Source organism: Cyprinus carpio, chromosome B14 (genome assembly GCF_018340385.1).
Source record: "Cyprinus carpio isolate SPL01 chromosome B14, ASM1834038v1, whole genome shotgun sequence".
Taxonomy (NCBI): domain Eukaryota; kingdom Metazoa; phylum Chordata; class Actinopteri; order Cypriniformes; family Cyprinidae; genus Cyprinus; species Cyprinus carpio.
Window position 1 is genome coordinate 19408412 of NC_056610.1, and position 17177 is coordinate 19425588.

A 17177-nucleotide genomic window follows, 5' to 3' on the forward strand; every position below is an offset into this window, starting at 1 on the left:
GTGATTTCTCTTTACTGTATCCAGAGGGAATCTTTTAGTCCCGCCCCTCTGTTACTGTTTAACAGTGTGCTGTAGTATGACTGTTGCTCTCTCTCTCTCTCTGTCTCCACAGCCATAGTCCAGGGTGACTCACTAGATGAGATCTATAATAAAATCAAGCTGATCATAGAGGAGCAGTCAGGCCCTTACATCTGGATCCCGTCCGCAGAGAAGCTCTGAGCTCGCCGCCTTTACGGAGCCCCCCACCTGACCCCGCACCCACTCCCACCCGACACCTTTCCTTCCCTTTCACTGATATGTTTCAAATCAAGTTTTAGTGTCATCATTATGTTATCCTCAATTGAAAGACGTCTTATCATCATTACTGTGACTGTGCACACCCCTGCATGAGTTTCTCAGCAATTCCATTCAAGATTGGAAATGCCATTCCTAAAGAAATTTTTTGTCATGTAAAACAAAAAAGGGAAACCTGAGCGAATCCTTTCGTGCATTTCGGATGGACTTGAAGATGAGAATGTCACACTGAAGTGAGAACGGGGAGCCGGGGATTTGGAGATGGTGGCACGAGCGGGAACCTTGTATATGTTCATTCGATTTCATGGAAAAAGACATTCGAGGATGCTGTGTGAGGTTTTTTATGAGGACTAAGTACAGTTCAAACCTGCTGATGGTACAGTCACTGCTCGCATTTCTAACGGATAAACTTCAAAACAGAACTCACAAACCAGCTCGCTTTACTCGATCGGCTGCCTGGCCGTTTGTATGGCGATGCGTTCGGAGGCAGAACAAAATGGAAAACGGGGTTTGAGTCTATACATTTCTATTACTGAAATCACATGGAAAATAAAAACCCTACGGAGAGATTTTACTACATAATACAAAATGATACGGTACACATTTTACACTTCACTAGAATTGTCTACTCTGAGGGCTGTTAGATTTCATTTACTTGTCTTTGGGTTTTTGTGTTCTTTCTTTCTTGTGGTTTTAGCTGCTCTGTATTAAAGATGGGGGTAGAGAGGTGTAACTGGGCTCTCTGCAGACCACCAAACTGCCTTACGATGAATAAACACTTCTGTCAAATTCCTATCAATCTTGGGGGAGAGGGGGAATGACAATATTCAACCTATCAGTGCTTGGAGGGAGACTCGATTTTACTGCTATTTGTGAGTTTCCCATCATCCTATTGGAGGCCTAACTTGTGAGTGCAATAGACTTAAGTGTCTTACCTCTGTGAAATCCTTTTTTGCAAAGCTTTTTTTGTCTTAAGCAAAATCCAATTTTGGCCACCATTGAAGTTGTTGAAAAGCAGACAGCCCACTTGCACTTCCTCTGCCTTCCATGACTATATTCTCTTCAGACTGAACGGTAACAAGGTACTGTCCTGTTAGCTGCCCAGGAGCGCAGCCTTAAAACGGGTAAAATCAAGACAATAATTGTATTGGATGTCCTTCTTGATATTAAAGCGTTAGTGGAGCCTGAAATTGACCGTTTTCCCCAGAACTCGACGATGGTTTGATTAAATCTGTTCTTTGTAATGAAAGCTTTTAAACGATTTTTTTTTCTTCTGCTCCTTCATTTCTGGGCTGATGTTTACTCCACTGTGTTGAGCCTTGTGCTGGGATGAGCTTGGCGAGCTCAGGAATCTGATGGATAATTACTACAATTTATTTTACACTACTAAAGGGCCGCGATCATATTGTGATGGAATAGAGTATGAACTCAAAGGGATGATTTTCTCTCCTCTAACTGAACACCCAGACATGCTGATATATTATACTTGTGTATTCTAAATATTTAGTCCTCCTCTTTTTTTTTTTTTTTTTTTTTTTTTTTTTTTGAAACACTTTGTAAGCACTATGTCTGTGGTCGCCCTTGGGTTCAGCCGGAGAGAACGGGATTGCGACGGAACAGGATACAGAAGTACAGTACTTCCTTCGATCTTTCTTTCTGTATCAAGAAGTCTGGATCCCGCAGGAAGTGAGGGAAGTTCTTGGGCCCACTCTCTTCCTCCCGCCCCGCAGGCATTTTCTAAACAGGTGCGCTCACCTGCCAAGCGTCTCTGCGAAATCAGCTGTCATACCTGTGTCAAAATCAGAGTTCAGGGAATAATCGAAGGGAACAGAGCCATTTATAAACTGCTTACAGACTGTTTTAATGGGTATGATAGCTGTAAAGTGTAAATATCCCCCTCACTTGTGCTTCATGCATGTGTGATACAACTGGGACAAACATGTTTTATAAAACACAAATGTCAGGTAAGTAAACCTTGAATTTATTCTGAGATTAATTTCCATACAAATGTGCCGTAACGTTGGTATTTCTCTATAGAAAAAAAATATCTTCAGCTGCCTATCAGAACATTTTTTTAGTGAGTCGGGAACCAGCTTCTCTACAACACGGCCTGTCTACTTGTGATATCTTGTGGAACTTGTCTGAGTATATAGATGAAAAACAAATGTAAAAATATATATATAAATATAAATATATAAAAAGACATGCAGACAGCAACCCATAGATTGATATTAAAGTAAACCAGGAGCTTAAATGACTCATTTTAGCATAGATATGGTCCACTGAGGTGACGAGAGGAAAAGGAACTGACCGTTCGCACTGTTGATGCCGGTCAGCCGTGTTGGTGAAGCCCAAAGAATTTTGATTCATTGTACTATATTTCTAAAGAAGTGGATTGAATCAGAACAGCTCTGGTGTACTAATGAGTGTCTCTGCTCTGGAAGGCACGAGCGTGAAATGGGGAGGGAATGGGTCTGATTTGTCTTTTTGAGTGATTATGAGTTTTTGATGTGACAGCACACCTGTGCAGTAAGTGCTTGCAAATATGAACCCTTTGATTGTACAGTAGTGTCCTCCCCAAGATTACAGGTGGTACAACCCATCAGGACACAAGGAAAACTGCTCTTTTATATCCTGGTCAAGAAGGAACACAGTCCTACCGATTATTATTATTTTGGTTTCGTTTTGTTTTTTCTTTTTTTGGACTGGACAAGAGTTTATTTGTTTGGAAATAAACTATGTGACTCTGTTACGATTTCAATGCATGCATTTTTATTTGTTTAGTATCGCAATGCAGATATTTTGAACTAGTCAACCGACAAAAGCTCAAACAGATAACTGGATGCCAGGTAATAAAATAATACTGACAAAAGTATTTCAGATTAACTGAATATGAACCATTCCATAACTGTTCAAACAAACCCCTCAGATGCATTGTACATCTCTTAGCTTCTCAAAAACATGCACAGAAATTCACACTACATATTAAACACATGCAGTTAGACCTGAGATCTCCATCTGCGACTGAAGCCGCTGTCATTTACTCCTCAATAATGAGATTCTTCTTTGCTTTATCCAGTCTGTCCAACACCTCACTGTACAGACCCGCCATCTGGGGAGACACATTTCATGTATTTTATTCACACCTTGCCACGTTTTCTTTTAACAGACAACATTAACAAAATGTTTTTATTGAATATTATCTTGTGAATTCTTGAAATCATTCTTGCCAAATGACACATTTAAACTACTAGCTGAACTACTGTATGTTGCTTTAACTACCGACCCACATAGCTGTAACCAACCCTGCTGCTCTAATTAAACCTCCTACTGAGGTGATGAAAAAAGCAGCTCACGCACCTGACTTGAGGCAAGGAGAATATGAAAATGAAATCCAGCACTTAAACAGCTATAGAGCAGCCCATCTGCCTCCTGCAGCGTTACCTGAGAATGATAGCTGTCCTGCAGGGAGCCCAGGTGCTTCAGGAAGCTCATTCCCAGCCCGCACCACCTCTCAGCCTCGGGATACTGGGCCAGACTGTAGAGCAGGATTCCTGTATTCCACGCTCGGGTCAGCAGCCACAGGATCTCCAGTTCTGGAAAGTCCTCGGGCTGTGTGAGAAAGCAAGATGTCCGTTAGTGATATCAAGGAGGAATGGATCAGATGCTATAATAATAGCTGCAGAATTATATAATGTGATTTCATATCGATGGTGTCGTGACGGTCATGAATTCAGAATAGCACCCCTGATGCTTATGCATGTTTTCTGCAACGCTAGTTCAAGATAAAGGACATAGGCGAGATTTCAAATTAGCATCCAAATTGGCAGGAAGAAGCTGGTGAATGGAGCATCTGGGAAATGAGGCATAACTAAAAGCCCATTGACAGAAACAGGAGATTCTTTTAAAGATGGGGATAATTGCGGGGCTGAGCTGCAGCGGGTCGTGTGTGATGGCTGCTGAGTCACAGTTACCAACTCACTGCGGTTGCAATGATGGAAAGAGCTTCCTCATAGTAGCCCCACACTTCCTCCAGCACGCAGGGCTGCACCTCAGACACGCCGCTCGGCAGGGTCAGCTGAATCAGGCTGTGTAAACAGTTACTGTGACACACACACACATGTATAAGGAGTGTGTCATACGAGGAACAGTTTGGTGTCTTTTGTTGTCTATCAGTGTGGTAAATTCACTGTGTAAGTAAGTAACGCTCGGCTAGTCTGACCTGCAGCGCGTGAGGTCGACCTGTGGCTGTTTTCTGTGCAGTGACAAGGCGATCCTCAGTGCTTTCTTACACAGAACAGGGAAATGGGCCGGCGGTTCCATCGCCAGGACTGTAGACACAAAGTACAGGACCATCAGAGCTTATAGTATTTTATACACTAACATTTTAAAGTTTGGGGTCAGTAAAATTTATTTGATCAAATATATATATATTGAAATGTAATTTATTTGTGATGGCAAAGCTGAGTTTTCAGAAGCCATCACTCCAGTCTTCAGTGTCACATGATCCTTCAGAAATAATTCTAATATGCTTATTTGGTGCCCAAGAATCGTTATTATCAATGTTGAAAATAGTCACGCTGCTTAATATTTACTGTCAGTTTTGATCAATTTAATGTACCCCTGATGACCCCAAACTTTTAAATGGTAGTGTCACCATCCATATAAAAGTATTCAGTTATTTCAAAAAAATAAATAAGGTAGTGTCACCATCCATACATTTTTTTACATTTTTTTAAATTTTTTAAATAAAAAATTTAAAAAAAAAAAAAAAAAAAAAAAGGTTATGGTTCTAGAAGCTCACCTGCGATCATTTCTAGCAGCTTGGTCTCAATGTGATCCAGTTCCAAAACTGATTCGAGCACAGATTCAAGCTTTGGATCATTTAATTTGGCCCGGGCTTCAAACTCGTAGAGCAGCAATAATGTGTCTGTTTTGTCTTTAGAGGAAGTGCCTAGGAAAGAATGTGCCAGAAAGATGCTTAAGAATCTTGTCAATCTGGACAAACAGGTAGAGTCTGCATTTAGAATCCAACAAATGTAAAAGAATGAAAACACCTGATGCTTTGATGGTGGTCCAGATCTCTTTACACAGCTGAATGTGCTCTAGAGTCTGGGTCAGGAGCTCGGTCTGAAAGCACAGCAGATATTATACACTGCGCCCTCTGCTGGTTAGTCATAGTAACAAGGATAAACTGAGATCAGAGAACGTGTTTCTCAAAACTTTCCAACTTCAAGGTCTCCCATTGTCAAAAACAATACTGGAGAACACCCAACATGGGCTTTGATATTTGCTTTTGTACTTCTGCTGGAAATAATTCATGTTTACAAAATGAAGGGCTGTCAGTATATTAAAAATAATCAAGAGAATTGTTTTGTTAGACTTACAAATAATAAATAAATGATTATTCATATTTAATAACTGTATATTTATGTAAATATTGCATATATAAAAAAAATACCCCTAGAAAAGTGATTCTCAACAAGGGAGCCACAATTTAAAATAAAATAAGCTATTAGCCATTAAAACAAGCTAAATTAACTAAAAAGTAAGATATTTTTTAGTTTAATTCACCTCATAAACTTTTTATCTTTATTTGAAGAAACAGGGAAACCTGGATTAGTTAAGTTTTAAAATTTTAATTTTAAAAGTGTGATTTCTAGGCCTGGACAAATTATTAAATTATTAAATTTAAAAATGATTAAAACTCCTCTGGGGTTTTTATAATGATTTTTAATAATACATTTTTGGAAAGTGTGAGTTAGAAAGCGTGAGTTAAAAAATATATTTAAAAAAAATAATTTTTCCTTATCCCTTGTCCTGTATATCACAAATGACTGGGAAAGTCATTGGTTAGACAGAATGGGAAACTTTCACACAAAAATTACGATGTTATCATCATTTCCTCACCCTGACCTGACAGCCAAACCTGCATGAGTTTCTTTTTTCTGTTGATTTATAGCGTCTTGCATTTATAGACTATTGGGCCTCCGAATAGTGTTGTGGACAATAGGAGGCCTTGGACTCAGCAATGCTGAGAAAATACAGAGGCCCACTGACACTGCACCTGGCTGAAGACCGCTGATGTGTAGAGTTGGTCCCACTTCATATTAAGTGGCCTTAACTACTGTGCTTACATTTTAATTAAGCATTTGGTACAATGCACTTATTTTGTACGTACATGTTTTTAAATTATACTTATATTTAAAAAAAATACCTGCATGTAATTACATCTTTAATTAATTTCTGTGTTTACATTTATAATAACACTCTTGACCCATCCCTTACAACCTTAACCCACCCTTAAACCAACCCATACCACCAAACCTGTCCCTAACCTTACCCGTATCCCACCTAAATAGCAGCAAATGTGTTTTGCAATACAATATGAACACAATAAGTACATTGTAATTATTTTTTTATGTAAGTACATAGTAGTTAAGGCCACTTAATATGAAGTAGGACCAGAGAGTTTTTAGCTTAAGAAAGCATGTTTGTACAGTGTCAAGTTTCAAGGCTCCACCTTGTCTTTAAAAAGCAAGCAAAACGCCTCTTGCCTCCTGCTTTGTACAGTGTCAAGTTTCAAGGCTCCACCTTGTCTTTAAAAAGCAAGCAAAACGCCTCTTGCCTCCTGGTTATTGTTTAATCAGGTGGAAGTGATGAACTGCTAAAACGAGTGAGTGATCCACCTGTTGCTCAGTGTGATCAGAGCTCCTGCAGATCTCAAGAGACGCAGCAGCAGCCATCAGCAGACACGTCTTCTGCCCCATCAACACACCTCGGTCTGGGGCGCACAGCTGCGACAGCTGCCCAGCCAGACAGCACGTCACACATCTCGCTTTAACTACACTTAACTACAGCTACAGTATCAGCGTATGTGATTATGAACTAGCCTACAGCTACTAAGAGGAACAGTGCTTGAACCTACCTGGAAGGAGAGAAGAAAGAAATCCCTCATCCTCACAGGACTGTGCTCACACTGCAGGGCTGAGTTCCACGCTGACAGAGACAACACACACACACACACACACACACACAATCAATCAAACACAACCAACAAATAGGTAAATGTCTCAAAAGCTGGAGGTTTAGGAATAAAGCACCGATTCTCCTGAACCAGTTGGCGTCTTCTGAATGCTGCTGTGCTCCGTGGCCATGAATTTGTGAGAACTTCTCAAGAGCTGTAAATTCAGTATGCATACAGTAAATCAGTGTGAAGAAATATGACTGATTAAAACAACAGTGTAATGAAATATTATGGGTAAATTTACCTGTTTTTAGATATGACAAGAGGATATCCAAGTTGGCATTCCTGTTTTAATAACAGAGTGTGTGATCAATAAGAGTTGCAGCTTTGCTGAATTTGTGCCACTGCACCACTGATCTACTAACCTGTTTTCCTCACTGATGTTTTCCATTGTTGTAAGAACAAGTCGTACTAAACACCTGACAAAGAAAGATGAGGACATGATGTTTCTATAGCAGAGATACTTGATGTGCTCCTGTTTGCTGCTGATATAAGCATTATGAGCTGAAGCTTAGAGTCAAAGGTCAAAATGAATGTGTGACTGACCTCAAGGCAGTGAGGATTTGAGTAACATCTTGTGAGTGTTCACACAGACTCTCTAGGGCTTTGATGGCTGTTTCCTGCTGCTCATGCTGTGGTGAAAAATACTGCTGAAATACTTCCGAGGTACCGACAATTATGTGGCTTATTAAACCAAACAAAAAGGCACAGTGACTGCTGTCTTATAATATTATTTTGTTGAAATATACAGATGAGAGAAAAGTCATAAGAATCTGGTATGATATGGCCAACCTCAAGGGCGATCTGTGCGGCCAGGCTGAGGAGGTTTGCAGCAGCGTTCTCAGTCACTAGCAGTCTGTCCTCACTGGTGACCGGATTCTGAGCCAGGGCGCAAATCTCTCTCAGAGCTGCGGCAGCATTAACACATTATAGAGTTTTTAAAAACGTATAGTAATTTCTGTGGCTGATTTCCATTTGTACCATTTAAAAAAATTTTCACAAAGGTGACATTAATTTGATCAAAACACAGTGAAAACACTGCGAAAGATTATTACAATTTCAAATAACTGTTATCTATTTTGATACAATAAAAATTTTAATATATTCCTGTGGTGGAAAAGCTGAATTTTGAGCCCAATTACTCCAGTCTTCAGTGTCACATGGTCCTTCAGGAATCAGTCACAATGATTTTCTGCTTAAGAAACATTTCTTATTGTTGTCAATGTTAAAAACAGTTATGCTGTTTAATATTTTTGTGGAAGCTATGGTACTTTTTTCAGGATTCTTCAAGAAATAGAAAATTCAGCATTTATTTGAAATATAAATCTTTTGTAACTTTGCTTAAAGGGGTGATATGATGCTGCTAAAAAGAACAAAATTTGGTGTATTTGGTGTAATGAAATGTGTTTATGCAGGTTAAGGTTAAAAAAAACACATTATTTTCCACATACTGAACCTGAAAAGCAAGGTGTGCTCTGATGCCTTCTGAAACACGTCGAATTTTTACAAGGCTTTAGAAATTTTTAGAAATCTTGGCCAACTGAAAAGTATGAACATGAAAAGTATGAGCATGTACAGCACTCAATACTTAGTTGGGGCTCCTTTTGCCTCAATTACTGCAGCAATGCGTCGTGGCATGGAGTCGATCAGTCTGTGGCACTGCTCAGGTGTTATGAGAGCCCAGGTTGCTCTGATAGTGGCCTTCAGCTCTTCTGCATTCTTGTGTCTGATTTTCTATGGGGTTAAGGTCAGGCGAGTTTGCTGACCAATTAAGAACAGGGATACCAAGGTCCTTAAACCAGGTACTGGTAGCTTTGGCACTGTGTGCAGGTGCCAAGTCCTGTTGGAAAATGAAATCTGCATCTCCATAAAGTTGGTCAGCAGCAGGAAGTGCTCTAAAACTTCCTGGTATACGGCTGCGTTGACCTTGGACCTCAGAAAACACAGTGGACCAACACCAGCAGATGACATGGCACCCCAAACCATCACTGACTGTGGAAACGTTACAATGGACCTCAAGCAACACGGATTATGTGCCTCTCCTCTCTTCCTCCAGACTCTAGGAACTTCTGACGCTGTCTGTTGTTCAAGAGTGGCTTGAGTGGAATGCGACAGCTGAAATCCATGTCTAGCATACATCTGTGTGTAGTGGTTCTTGAAGCACTGACTCCAGCTGCAGTCCACTCTTTGTAAAACTCCCCCACATTTTTGAATGGGTTTTGTTTCACAATCCTCTCCAGGGTGCGGTTATCCCTATTGCTTGTACACTTTTTTCTACCAAATCATTTTCTTTCCCTTCGCCTCTCTATTAATGTGCTTGGACACAGAGCTCTGTGAACAGCCAGCCTCTTTTGCAATGACCTTTTGTGTCTTGCCCTCCTTGTGCAAGGTGTCAATGGTCGTCTTTTGGACAACTGTCAAGTCAGCAGTCTTCCCTATGATTGTGTAGCCCACAGAACTAGACTGAGAGACCATTTAAAGGCCTTTGCAGGTGTTTTGAGTTAATTAGCTGATTAGAGTGTGGCACCAGGTGTCTTCAATATTGAACCTTTTCACAATATTCAAATTTTCTGAGATACTGAATTTGGGATTTTCCTTAGTTGTCAGTTATAATCATCAAAATTAAAAGAAATAAACATTGGAAATATATCAGTCTGTGTGTAATGAATGAATATAATATACAAGTTTCACTTTTTGAATGGAACTAGTGAAATAAATCAACTTTTTGTTGATATTCTAATTATATGAACCTTTAATGCTTCCTTGCAGACTAAAAGTCTCAAAGTGATTACAAATTATTGTACAAATCAAAGATCAATATGTAGTCAATCAATTACTTTCTAGACAATTTTTTTTATTAATGGTTATTTTACACAGATGCCTGAGACACTCGTGTGACTTTATATCCTATCCCTTACCTTTCTCTGCATTGTTTCTGGTTATTTTACAGAGACGCCTGAGACACTCGTGTGACTTTATATCCTATCCCTTACCTTTCTCTGCATTGTTTTCCAGTACAGCGAACTTGTAGATGTTGAACTGTGTGAAAATGTTGTTTGGATCAATCCTTGCTGCCTTTTCTACAGCCTCTTTGGCTCAACAAGAATTAAACAATGTGGCAACTTTCACACCAGACATGTATGTATGAAAACTTGTGTCCACGTAATGAGATGTTACCTTCTCGAGTTGATGCAGGTGCAGGAAACAGGTGGATCGGTTTCTTTGCAGTTTAGCAAGGTTTTGATCCAGCTCGCCTGCTCTGTAGAAGCTCAGTGAGTAGTTATACCACTCCAGAGCTTCAGAATAGTTCTTGGCCTGTGCAAGACAACAAACATGACAGCTGTCTCACTGAACTCAAACTAACAAGCTCCACTTGATTTATGCTGCACCTATACAGTACTATATAAAGAAAAACATACCCACACACTCTTTATACACACTACTGGTCAAAAGTGTGGGGGAAGGATTATTTTTCTTTTTAAAGAAGGATGCGTTAAATTGACCAAAAAGTGACGGCAAAGACATTGTTGCAAAATATTTCCAAAAAATTGCCGTTCTTTTTAACTTCCTATCAAAGAATCCTGAGAATTTTTTTTATCATGGTTTCCACAAACATACTTAGTAACTCAACAGTTTTTAACTTTGATTATAATAAGACTTGTTTCTTGAGCAGCAAATCAACAAATTAGAATAATTTCTGACGGATCATGTGACACTGAAGAATGGAGTAATATTTTAAAATACATTAAAATACAGTTGTTTTAAACTGTAACTTTAAATTTCACAACACTGTTCTAACCATATTTTTGATCAAACAAATGCAGCCTTGGTGAAAATAAGACACTTCTTTCAAAAACATTGATAAAAAAACTAATTGACCCCAAACTTTTGAGGTAGGGTATGATAAAATGTTTTCAATGGAGGTAATAATAATCTTATTTGTAATAGAATGATTATTGAATCCAAAATATTTATTGCATTTCTAAACATGGGTTTAAAATATTTTTTAATCACATAAAACTGATGTAGTACCTCAAAGTTTTTGGAAGCTCTATCCCACAGAAGAAGGTGGAGAGATGATAGAGTCTGAGGTGCTAGTTGTTTTCCAGTGTAATGTCCTAGAAAACAATTATTAAACACACAATTCAGTAATGACATGAAACACATTCTTGGTTACTAACACTGAATGAAAATTACCCGTGATAGCATCCTCAATCTTCTGCTTGGCCAGCAGCTCTTTGTCCCGCTGCAGCAGCAGCTCTATATGCATGAGCAGAGCAGAGCCCAGTTCAGGAGATGACTCAAAGTGCTGACACACCCTCTTCAGGAAGTCAAAGGCCAGAGCCTCCCTGAAACAACAAGATGTCAGTGTTTCTGTCATACCTGGCCTTTTCAACCACAGATTTCAAGAAGATGATTTTTTGTGCCTGTTTAGAGAGATGAGAGATCATACCTGTTCTCTTCCACGAGCAGTTTTACTGTGCTCAAGCACACTTCCAGAGGAACCTCACAGTCCAGTAGCTCTGACAGCCCTGACATGGGAAGGAACATGTTAAGAAGGGTCACATTTGTAGAGTAGAAAATACACTATCCACAAACTGCAATTTCAGCAGAGATTCCAGGCTCACCAGACTTTATTGCCTCATCTGGGCTGCAGCTTTTAATTAGGATTTGAATCTTCAGATAGAGGCCTGATAACTGCATATTCTCCTGAAAAGAAAACAATGAAATGGCCAAATGTAAAAAAAAAAGAAACATAGTGTGTGTTACAGTCCAATCTGATGGTCTGCTGTGTCAAAGTCACTTTACCTTATTAGCCAAGCTCACAGCATGAAGAGCTTTCTCCAGGTACTTCTGACAGTCCCAGTCCAAATAAACCTTTGCAAGAAGTCTCAAAACTTTGGCCTGGAGGAACGGTAAGGTAAGATTACAATGCATCCAGGTAATGCAAAAAAGTCTGAGACCGCACTGAAAATCTGGGATTCAGTTTAGACATGGAAATAAACAGAGTTTGGACTTTGACATTAAATGTGATTGTTTGTGAATGAACATTACTTTTTAATAATATACTCCATATATTATCCTGATTAGAGAATTTTATAAATTTATATACAGTAAATGACAATAATTTATAATGATTAATAGTTTTCATTCATGGTCAAATATTTGATCTCATTGTATATCTAACTGTTAATTTCAGTTGACTAATATTTCTTACTTGCATCTCTGATCCTGGTGAGTACTTCACATTCATCTTGCCTATATCATAACTTTGGCTGAAATGCAGAAAAAGTTTATATATAAGGAACAGTGTAAATACTTATAGTATTACCAATTATATTGTAGCAACAAAACTTAAATGAAAAATGTAAATATATTAAAATACAAAACAGTTGTACTGTATATGCAATATATATTACAGATATCCTTACCTTAGCCAAAATGTGCTCTCTTCATGCTTTCCCTGACTGTAAGTGTCGACCCCAAAGTTGTAACAGATGAGAGAGAGATAGCCAGTCTGAAGGAAATTTCACAAAAGCGTGTTTTTATTTTCTTTTTTAATAGTTTGTATTTTCTAACTCTCTCTCTCAAATCAAAATACGAAATGACACCACTTGACAAGCTGATAACAACAGTTTCTGCACCTCTTTAGGGAGACGCAGAAGCATTTCTTTACATCGCTGTATGCATGACACGGCCTCTTGATGTTGTTCTTGAGAAACTGCCTATTGAGACAACAGAAAATAATTTCAATATAAAAAAACTTAAAACACAAATATAGTTGTGTAAATTGTAAAACCATTGCAATAATCTGCTAAATCTCAAATATGAAATATACATTTGATCCAGTGGTTTCAGAGTATTCAGAAATCAATTTTAAGCTAAACAATCTCTGCTCACAGATTCAGCTTGATATGACAAAACCCGCAGCAGGTCTTTCTCAATGTCTCCCTTTGGTGTGTTTATATCTTCTGCACAATCTCCATGGGAAGTGAGTCTGCTGTAAAGAGTCTCCAGGCTCTGTGAAAGTATCATTCTTAGTTTCTTATTCTCACTAAATTATAATAATAATCAAGGGTATTTTCAATGTTCCAATTTACAGTGGTTGCATGTATGTTATATTTTATTTATTCATTTTAAAAAAAAAAAAATACATGTAAAGTCTATTTTTGTTGTCTTCATAGTGAGGTTGCATTCATAATGTACGTACATTGACAGCAAGGTTCAAAAAATCATCAGCAACTTTGGGTCTTTTGCAATCAAGCCACGTTCTTCCCGTTTTACTTGCCATCTGAGGAAGACATTTTAGAGTTACAGTAATATACACAGTAATAAAATATGCCAGAAACAATACAAAAAGATTGAATGAACATATCTGCTGCTATAATTTATACAAGCTAAATGGATAAAAACAAAACAAAAACAGATTTCACAAACCAGTATCTGCTTGCGAACAATATTCTCCGATGGGTTCTCAGGCCCACATAAATACAGAAGTCTGCATGCCACATGACGCACTGAAACATGTGCAGTGAGTTAAACAAATTTGTAGTTTATCAAATAATTGACATCTGTTCAAACATCTGGAGACAGACTTTTTAAACTTTCTTTTGTTGGTACAGGAAAAAATATCTTTATGACAAAATTGAAAGACAGATGGTTGGCAGATACACAGATATATTAATAGACAGATACAATAATAGAGAAAAATGACCCTTGGCCTTTTGCTCTTCTGTAATAGTAGAGCCAACACGTTTGGTCACTGCCCAGTTCCACAGCTGTATGGCGCTTTCCTCCAACTACAAAACACAATTGCATAATTTTTTTTAAAGATTAAACCATAATTACCACATTTCTAAGAAGCTCTGAGTCAACTTACTTAAACAAAAAAAAAAAAATAATAATAATAAAAATAAGTTATGTGAAGATAACGAGAAAATACATGGAAATCTGATCGCGATAAAACAAGACAGGAAAAAATAAATCACACATGATCTCTTGTGGCCTCCGTAGATTTCAACTGAGGTGGAAATTGCACACCTGTGAATCCTGTAGTTTTTCTGCAGCATCTAGAGTTGAAATCGTTTTGAAGAGAGTCTCAATCACCTCATCCAAGTTTGAATCGATCTGTCTGTGGAGAAGTTTCTCTGACAGGTCTGTGAAAGAGACAAGAGTCAGCCTTCAAACACGAAACTGTGCTAAATCACTTTATGACATCAAGGTAAGATGAAATAATTACACCGGATAGTGCTAAAATTAACAATAATATCCTTAAGGGATCAGTTATTTTATAAACGTGCGTAACGTTAATAGCTAACGTTAATCCCAGCGCTAACTGCCACATATCTTCCACAAAATAGACTCTTACTTTTTACATCGGCAACAAACTGCTCCATATTACGGTCAGGTTTGTGTATTTCAACACACAATTCGAGTAACGTAATTTAATACGGTCGAATATATTTTGTCAGTGTTTTCTGTGTGTCAGTGACAGAAACACGACCCCTCGCGACCGTCCGCCGCCAAAAACACGCACGCGCTTGCAGTACGAATGTAATTCTACAGTATGGCCACAAGGTGGTGTCTCACACACGGTTATGTGTTCATTCACCTCTCCCTCACATATTTCACATGTAGATTTGAGCAAATTTATTGGCGCGGTAAAAACAAAACTTATCATTGCTACAACAATAAAATAAATTATAAAATATAATTATTATTGAGCATGGACCACAAAACCAGTCGTAAGACTCTATTTTCTTAAAATTTAGATTAATACATTATCTGAAATCTGAATAAATAAGCTTTTCATTGTTTGACCAAGATACAACTATTTAAAAATAAGGAATCTGAGGGTGCAAAAAAAAAAAAAAAAAAAAACTAAAAAAAAAAATCTAAATATTGAGAAAATCACATTCAAAGTCGTCCAAATGCAGTCCTTAGCAATGCATATTATTAATCAAAAATTTATTTAGGAAATATTTACGGTAGGAAATGTACAAAACATCTTCATGGAACATGATCTTTACTTAATATCCTAATGATTTTTGGCATAAAAGAAAAATAGATAATTTTGACCCATACAATGTATTGTTGGCTATTGCTACAAATATACCCGTGCTACTTAAGCCTGGTTTTGTGCTCCAGGGTCACATTTTACTAACTTTTTAGAAACATATGAGATTAAAATGTATACTGTTTAAAATAGCTAATAATTTTAATACTATTAGGCTATATAAAATATAGCAGCTAAAAGACAGATGTAAGTCAAAAATAAGCATTTAAGTTAAATGTAGAACTGCTCTTTTCACGCATACACGACTGCAGTATATTAAGAATTGCCAACTCTGTCCTGTTGAAAGATTTGGGCATTATGGTATAATAGCATTGTTTAAGCATAATATTCATCACCTTCTGGTAGTTAGAACCTCATTCACCCACAAGAAAGTGTGTGTTGATAACGCTGGAGTTTTTGTTTTAACAGGGGAGGTCATTGTTGAGCTGAAGGAAAGAGCTCAAGCTGCGTACACAGAATCGGTTGTGGACTCTCTTATTGTGTTCACTGCACTAGATTCAAAAATAAGATGTCTTAAAAGCCCACTCCTCTCGGTGCTCGGCTTCCAGCAATTGTTTCTGCCTGAGTCTTATCTAGCCACCGTGCTGGCCTGAGGGAAATGTGATCAGTTCAGAGGGCTTGACTGCACAGGAGAAAGAAAAAAACAAACATGATCCCTATGATATGTGGTCAGAGAGATGCACACAAGATTTCCTAAAGTCTGCTACATAAATAATATAAAAATAATAATAAACAGGCATATTTATGCATTTGTGCCAGATTTAAAAATACTTCACCTCGCATACCAGAAAACATGACCAGAAACTTCTTAACTAAATGTAGATTTAAAAAAAAATGATTAAAAAAAAAAATTACATCGTTCTCTCTTCTGACTGTCGTTATCCATCTCTAATTTTTTTCCCTTTTTTTCTAAAGTCATGAAAACACTATTGTGGGGTTTTTCATTTGCTATTTGAGCAAATTGAAATGCAAAAAATATATTTGTGGTACTCTCCCATTCACCCAACTATGACAACTTTCACTGCTGACAAACCCAGAAATATGAAAAAGGTCTATAATAATAATACAGTTACTTTATTATATATATATATATATATATATATATATATATATATATATATATATATATATATATATATATATATATATAAACATTGTAAAATAAAATATAATCAATTTACATCACACCTCATCAAAAATAGGTGAAAATACACAGAATTTCTTAACAAATAAAAAATAAAAAGTCTGCATAAACATTACAGAACAAAATCTAATTTGTAAAATATGTGCCATCCCACTTCATCAAAAATTGTTTGAAATAACTAAATCCTTAACATTAGCAGCTACCTTCATTGTTTCTAATACAAACAATGGCCCTTACATTATCACATTATCCTCCAATCAAAACTAAAAAAAACTCATCTCTAATTAACAATATTTACTCATCATTAACAAACTTAAAAAAACGTGCATTTGAAATAATTCAGATGGAAGGACACAAACAATTTAACATCCTGTGCATTTGAAATAATTCAGATGGAAGGACATGAATAGAGACAATGCGATGCCGTACGTTGCGGGTAGCATGTCCCCATTCATAACATCAAAAAGACAGACGGTCGGTGGTGCATCCACACACCGTGGGGTGTTCGAAGGTGAAAAGAAGCCCCATGATTATTTACTTTGATATAAAATTAGCTGCACATCCTGTTGCTATAAAGTTAAAAATAAACCCTGTAAATATTTTTCCAAGGTATTTTGACTGATTTGTTATCAGAC

The 17177-nt window shown here is 37.5% G+C and overlaps 3 protein-coding genes across 17 annotated transcripts in view; 2 read left to right on the plus strand and 1 right to left on the minus strand.

Moving 5' to 3' along the window:
* The window catches only part of dlg3 (discs, large homolog 3 (Drosophila)), an 86332-nt gene extending 83277 nt beyond the window's left edge, over nt 1-3055 (plus strand). For all 14 annotated transcript variants that reach the window (XM_042738421.1, XM_042738431.1, XM_042738433.1 and 11 more), the window contains one exon: nt 113-3055. In XM_042738421.1, the coding sequence (XP_042594355.1) occupies nt 113-219 (107 nt within the window). In that variant the 3' untranslated portion in view covers nt 220-3055. The remainder of the gene's footprint in view (nt 1-112) is intronic.
* Nucleotides 3044-14879, minus strand: tex11 (testis expressed 11). 2 transcript variants are annotated; one of them, XM_042738436.1, is made up of 29 exons: nt 14691-14879; nt 14363-14478; nt 14037-14121; nt 13760-13839; nt 13533-13613; nt 13223-13342; nt 12967-13047; nt 12754-12839; nt 12540-12597; nt 12131-12226; nt 11950-12031; nt 11775-11853; nt 11519-11670; nt 11354-11439; nt 10499-10636; nt 10315-10417; nt 8114-8238; nt 7868-7953; nt 7687-7740; nt 7566-7606; nt 7398-7475; nt 7223-7293; nt 6984-7100; nt 5352-5424; nt 5099-5248; nt 4517-4625; nt 4277-4397; nt 3739-3906; nt 3044-3406 (listed from the first exon to the last, which is right to left on the minus strand). In XM_042738436.1, exons 1-29 carry the CDS (start codon nt 14716-14718, stop codon nt 3335-3337), a joined length of 2736 nt encoding a protein of 911 aa, XP_042594370.1. In that variant the 5' UTR covers nt 14719-14879; the 3' UTR covers nt 3044-3334. The 2 variants fall into 2 exon arrangements, with proteins under 2 accessions (XP_042594370.1, XP_042594371.1); XM_042738437.1 differs by lacking the exon at nt 6984-7100.
* Nucleotides 14362-17177, plus strand: part of LOC109113326 (vascular endothelial growth factor receptor kdr-like) — a 42129-nt gene continuing 39313 nt past the window's right edge. The window contains exon 1 of the mRNA XM_042738419.1: nt 14362-14543. The gene's annotated coding sequence lies outside the window, so the exon portion shown is untranslated. The remainder of the gene's footprint in view (nt 14544-17177) is intronic.

Coding starts and splice junctions, on each gene's coding strand:
- tex11 (XM_042738436.1), bottom strand. CDS start 14,718: ATGGAGCAGTTTGTTGCCGATGTAAAAA. Junction 14,122..14,362: donor AAAAACTACAGGATTCACAG/GTGTGCAATTTC, acceptor TGTGTTTTGTAG/TTGGAGGAAAGCGCCATACA. Junction 13,614..13,759: donor TTGTTCGCAAGCAGATACTG/GTTTGTGAAATC, acceptor TGTCTTCCTCAG/ATGGCAAGTAAAACGGGAAG.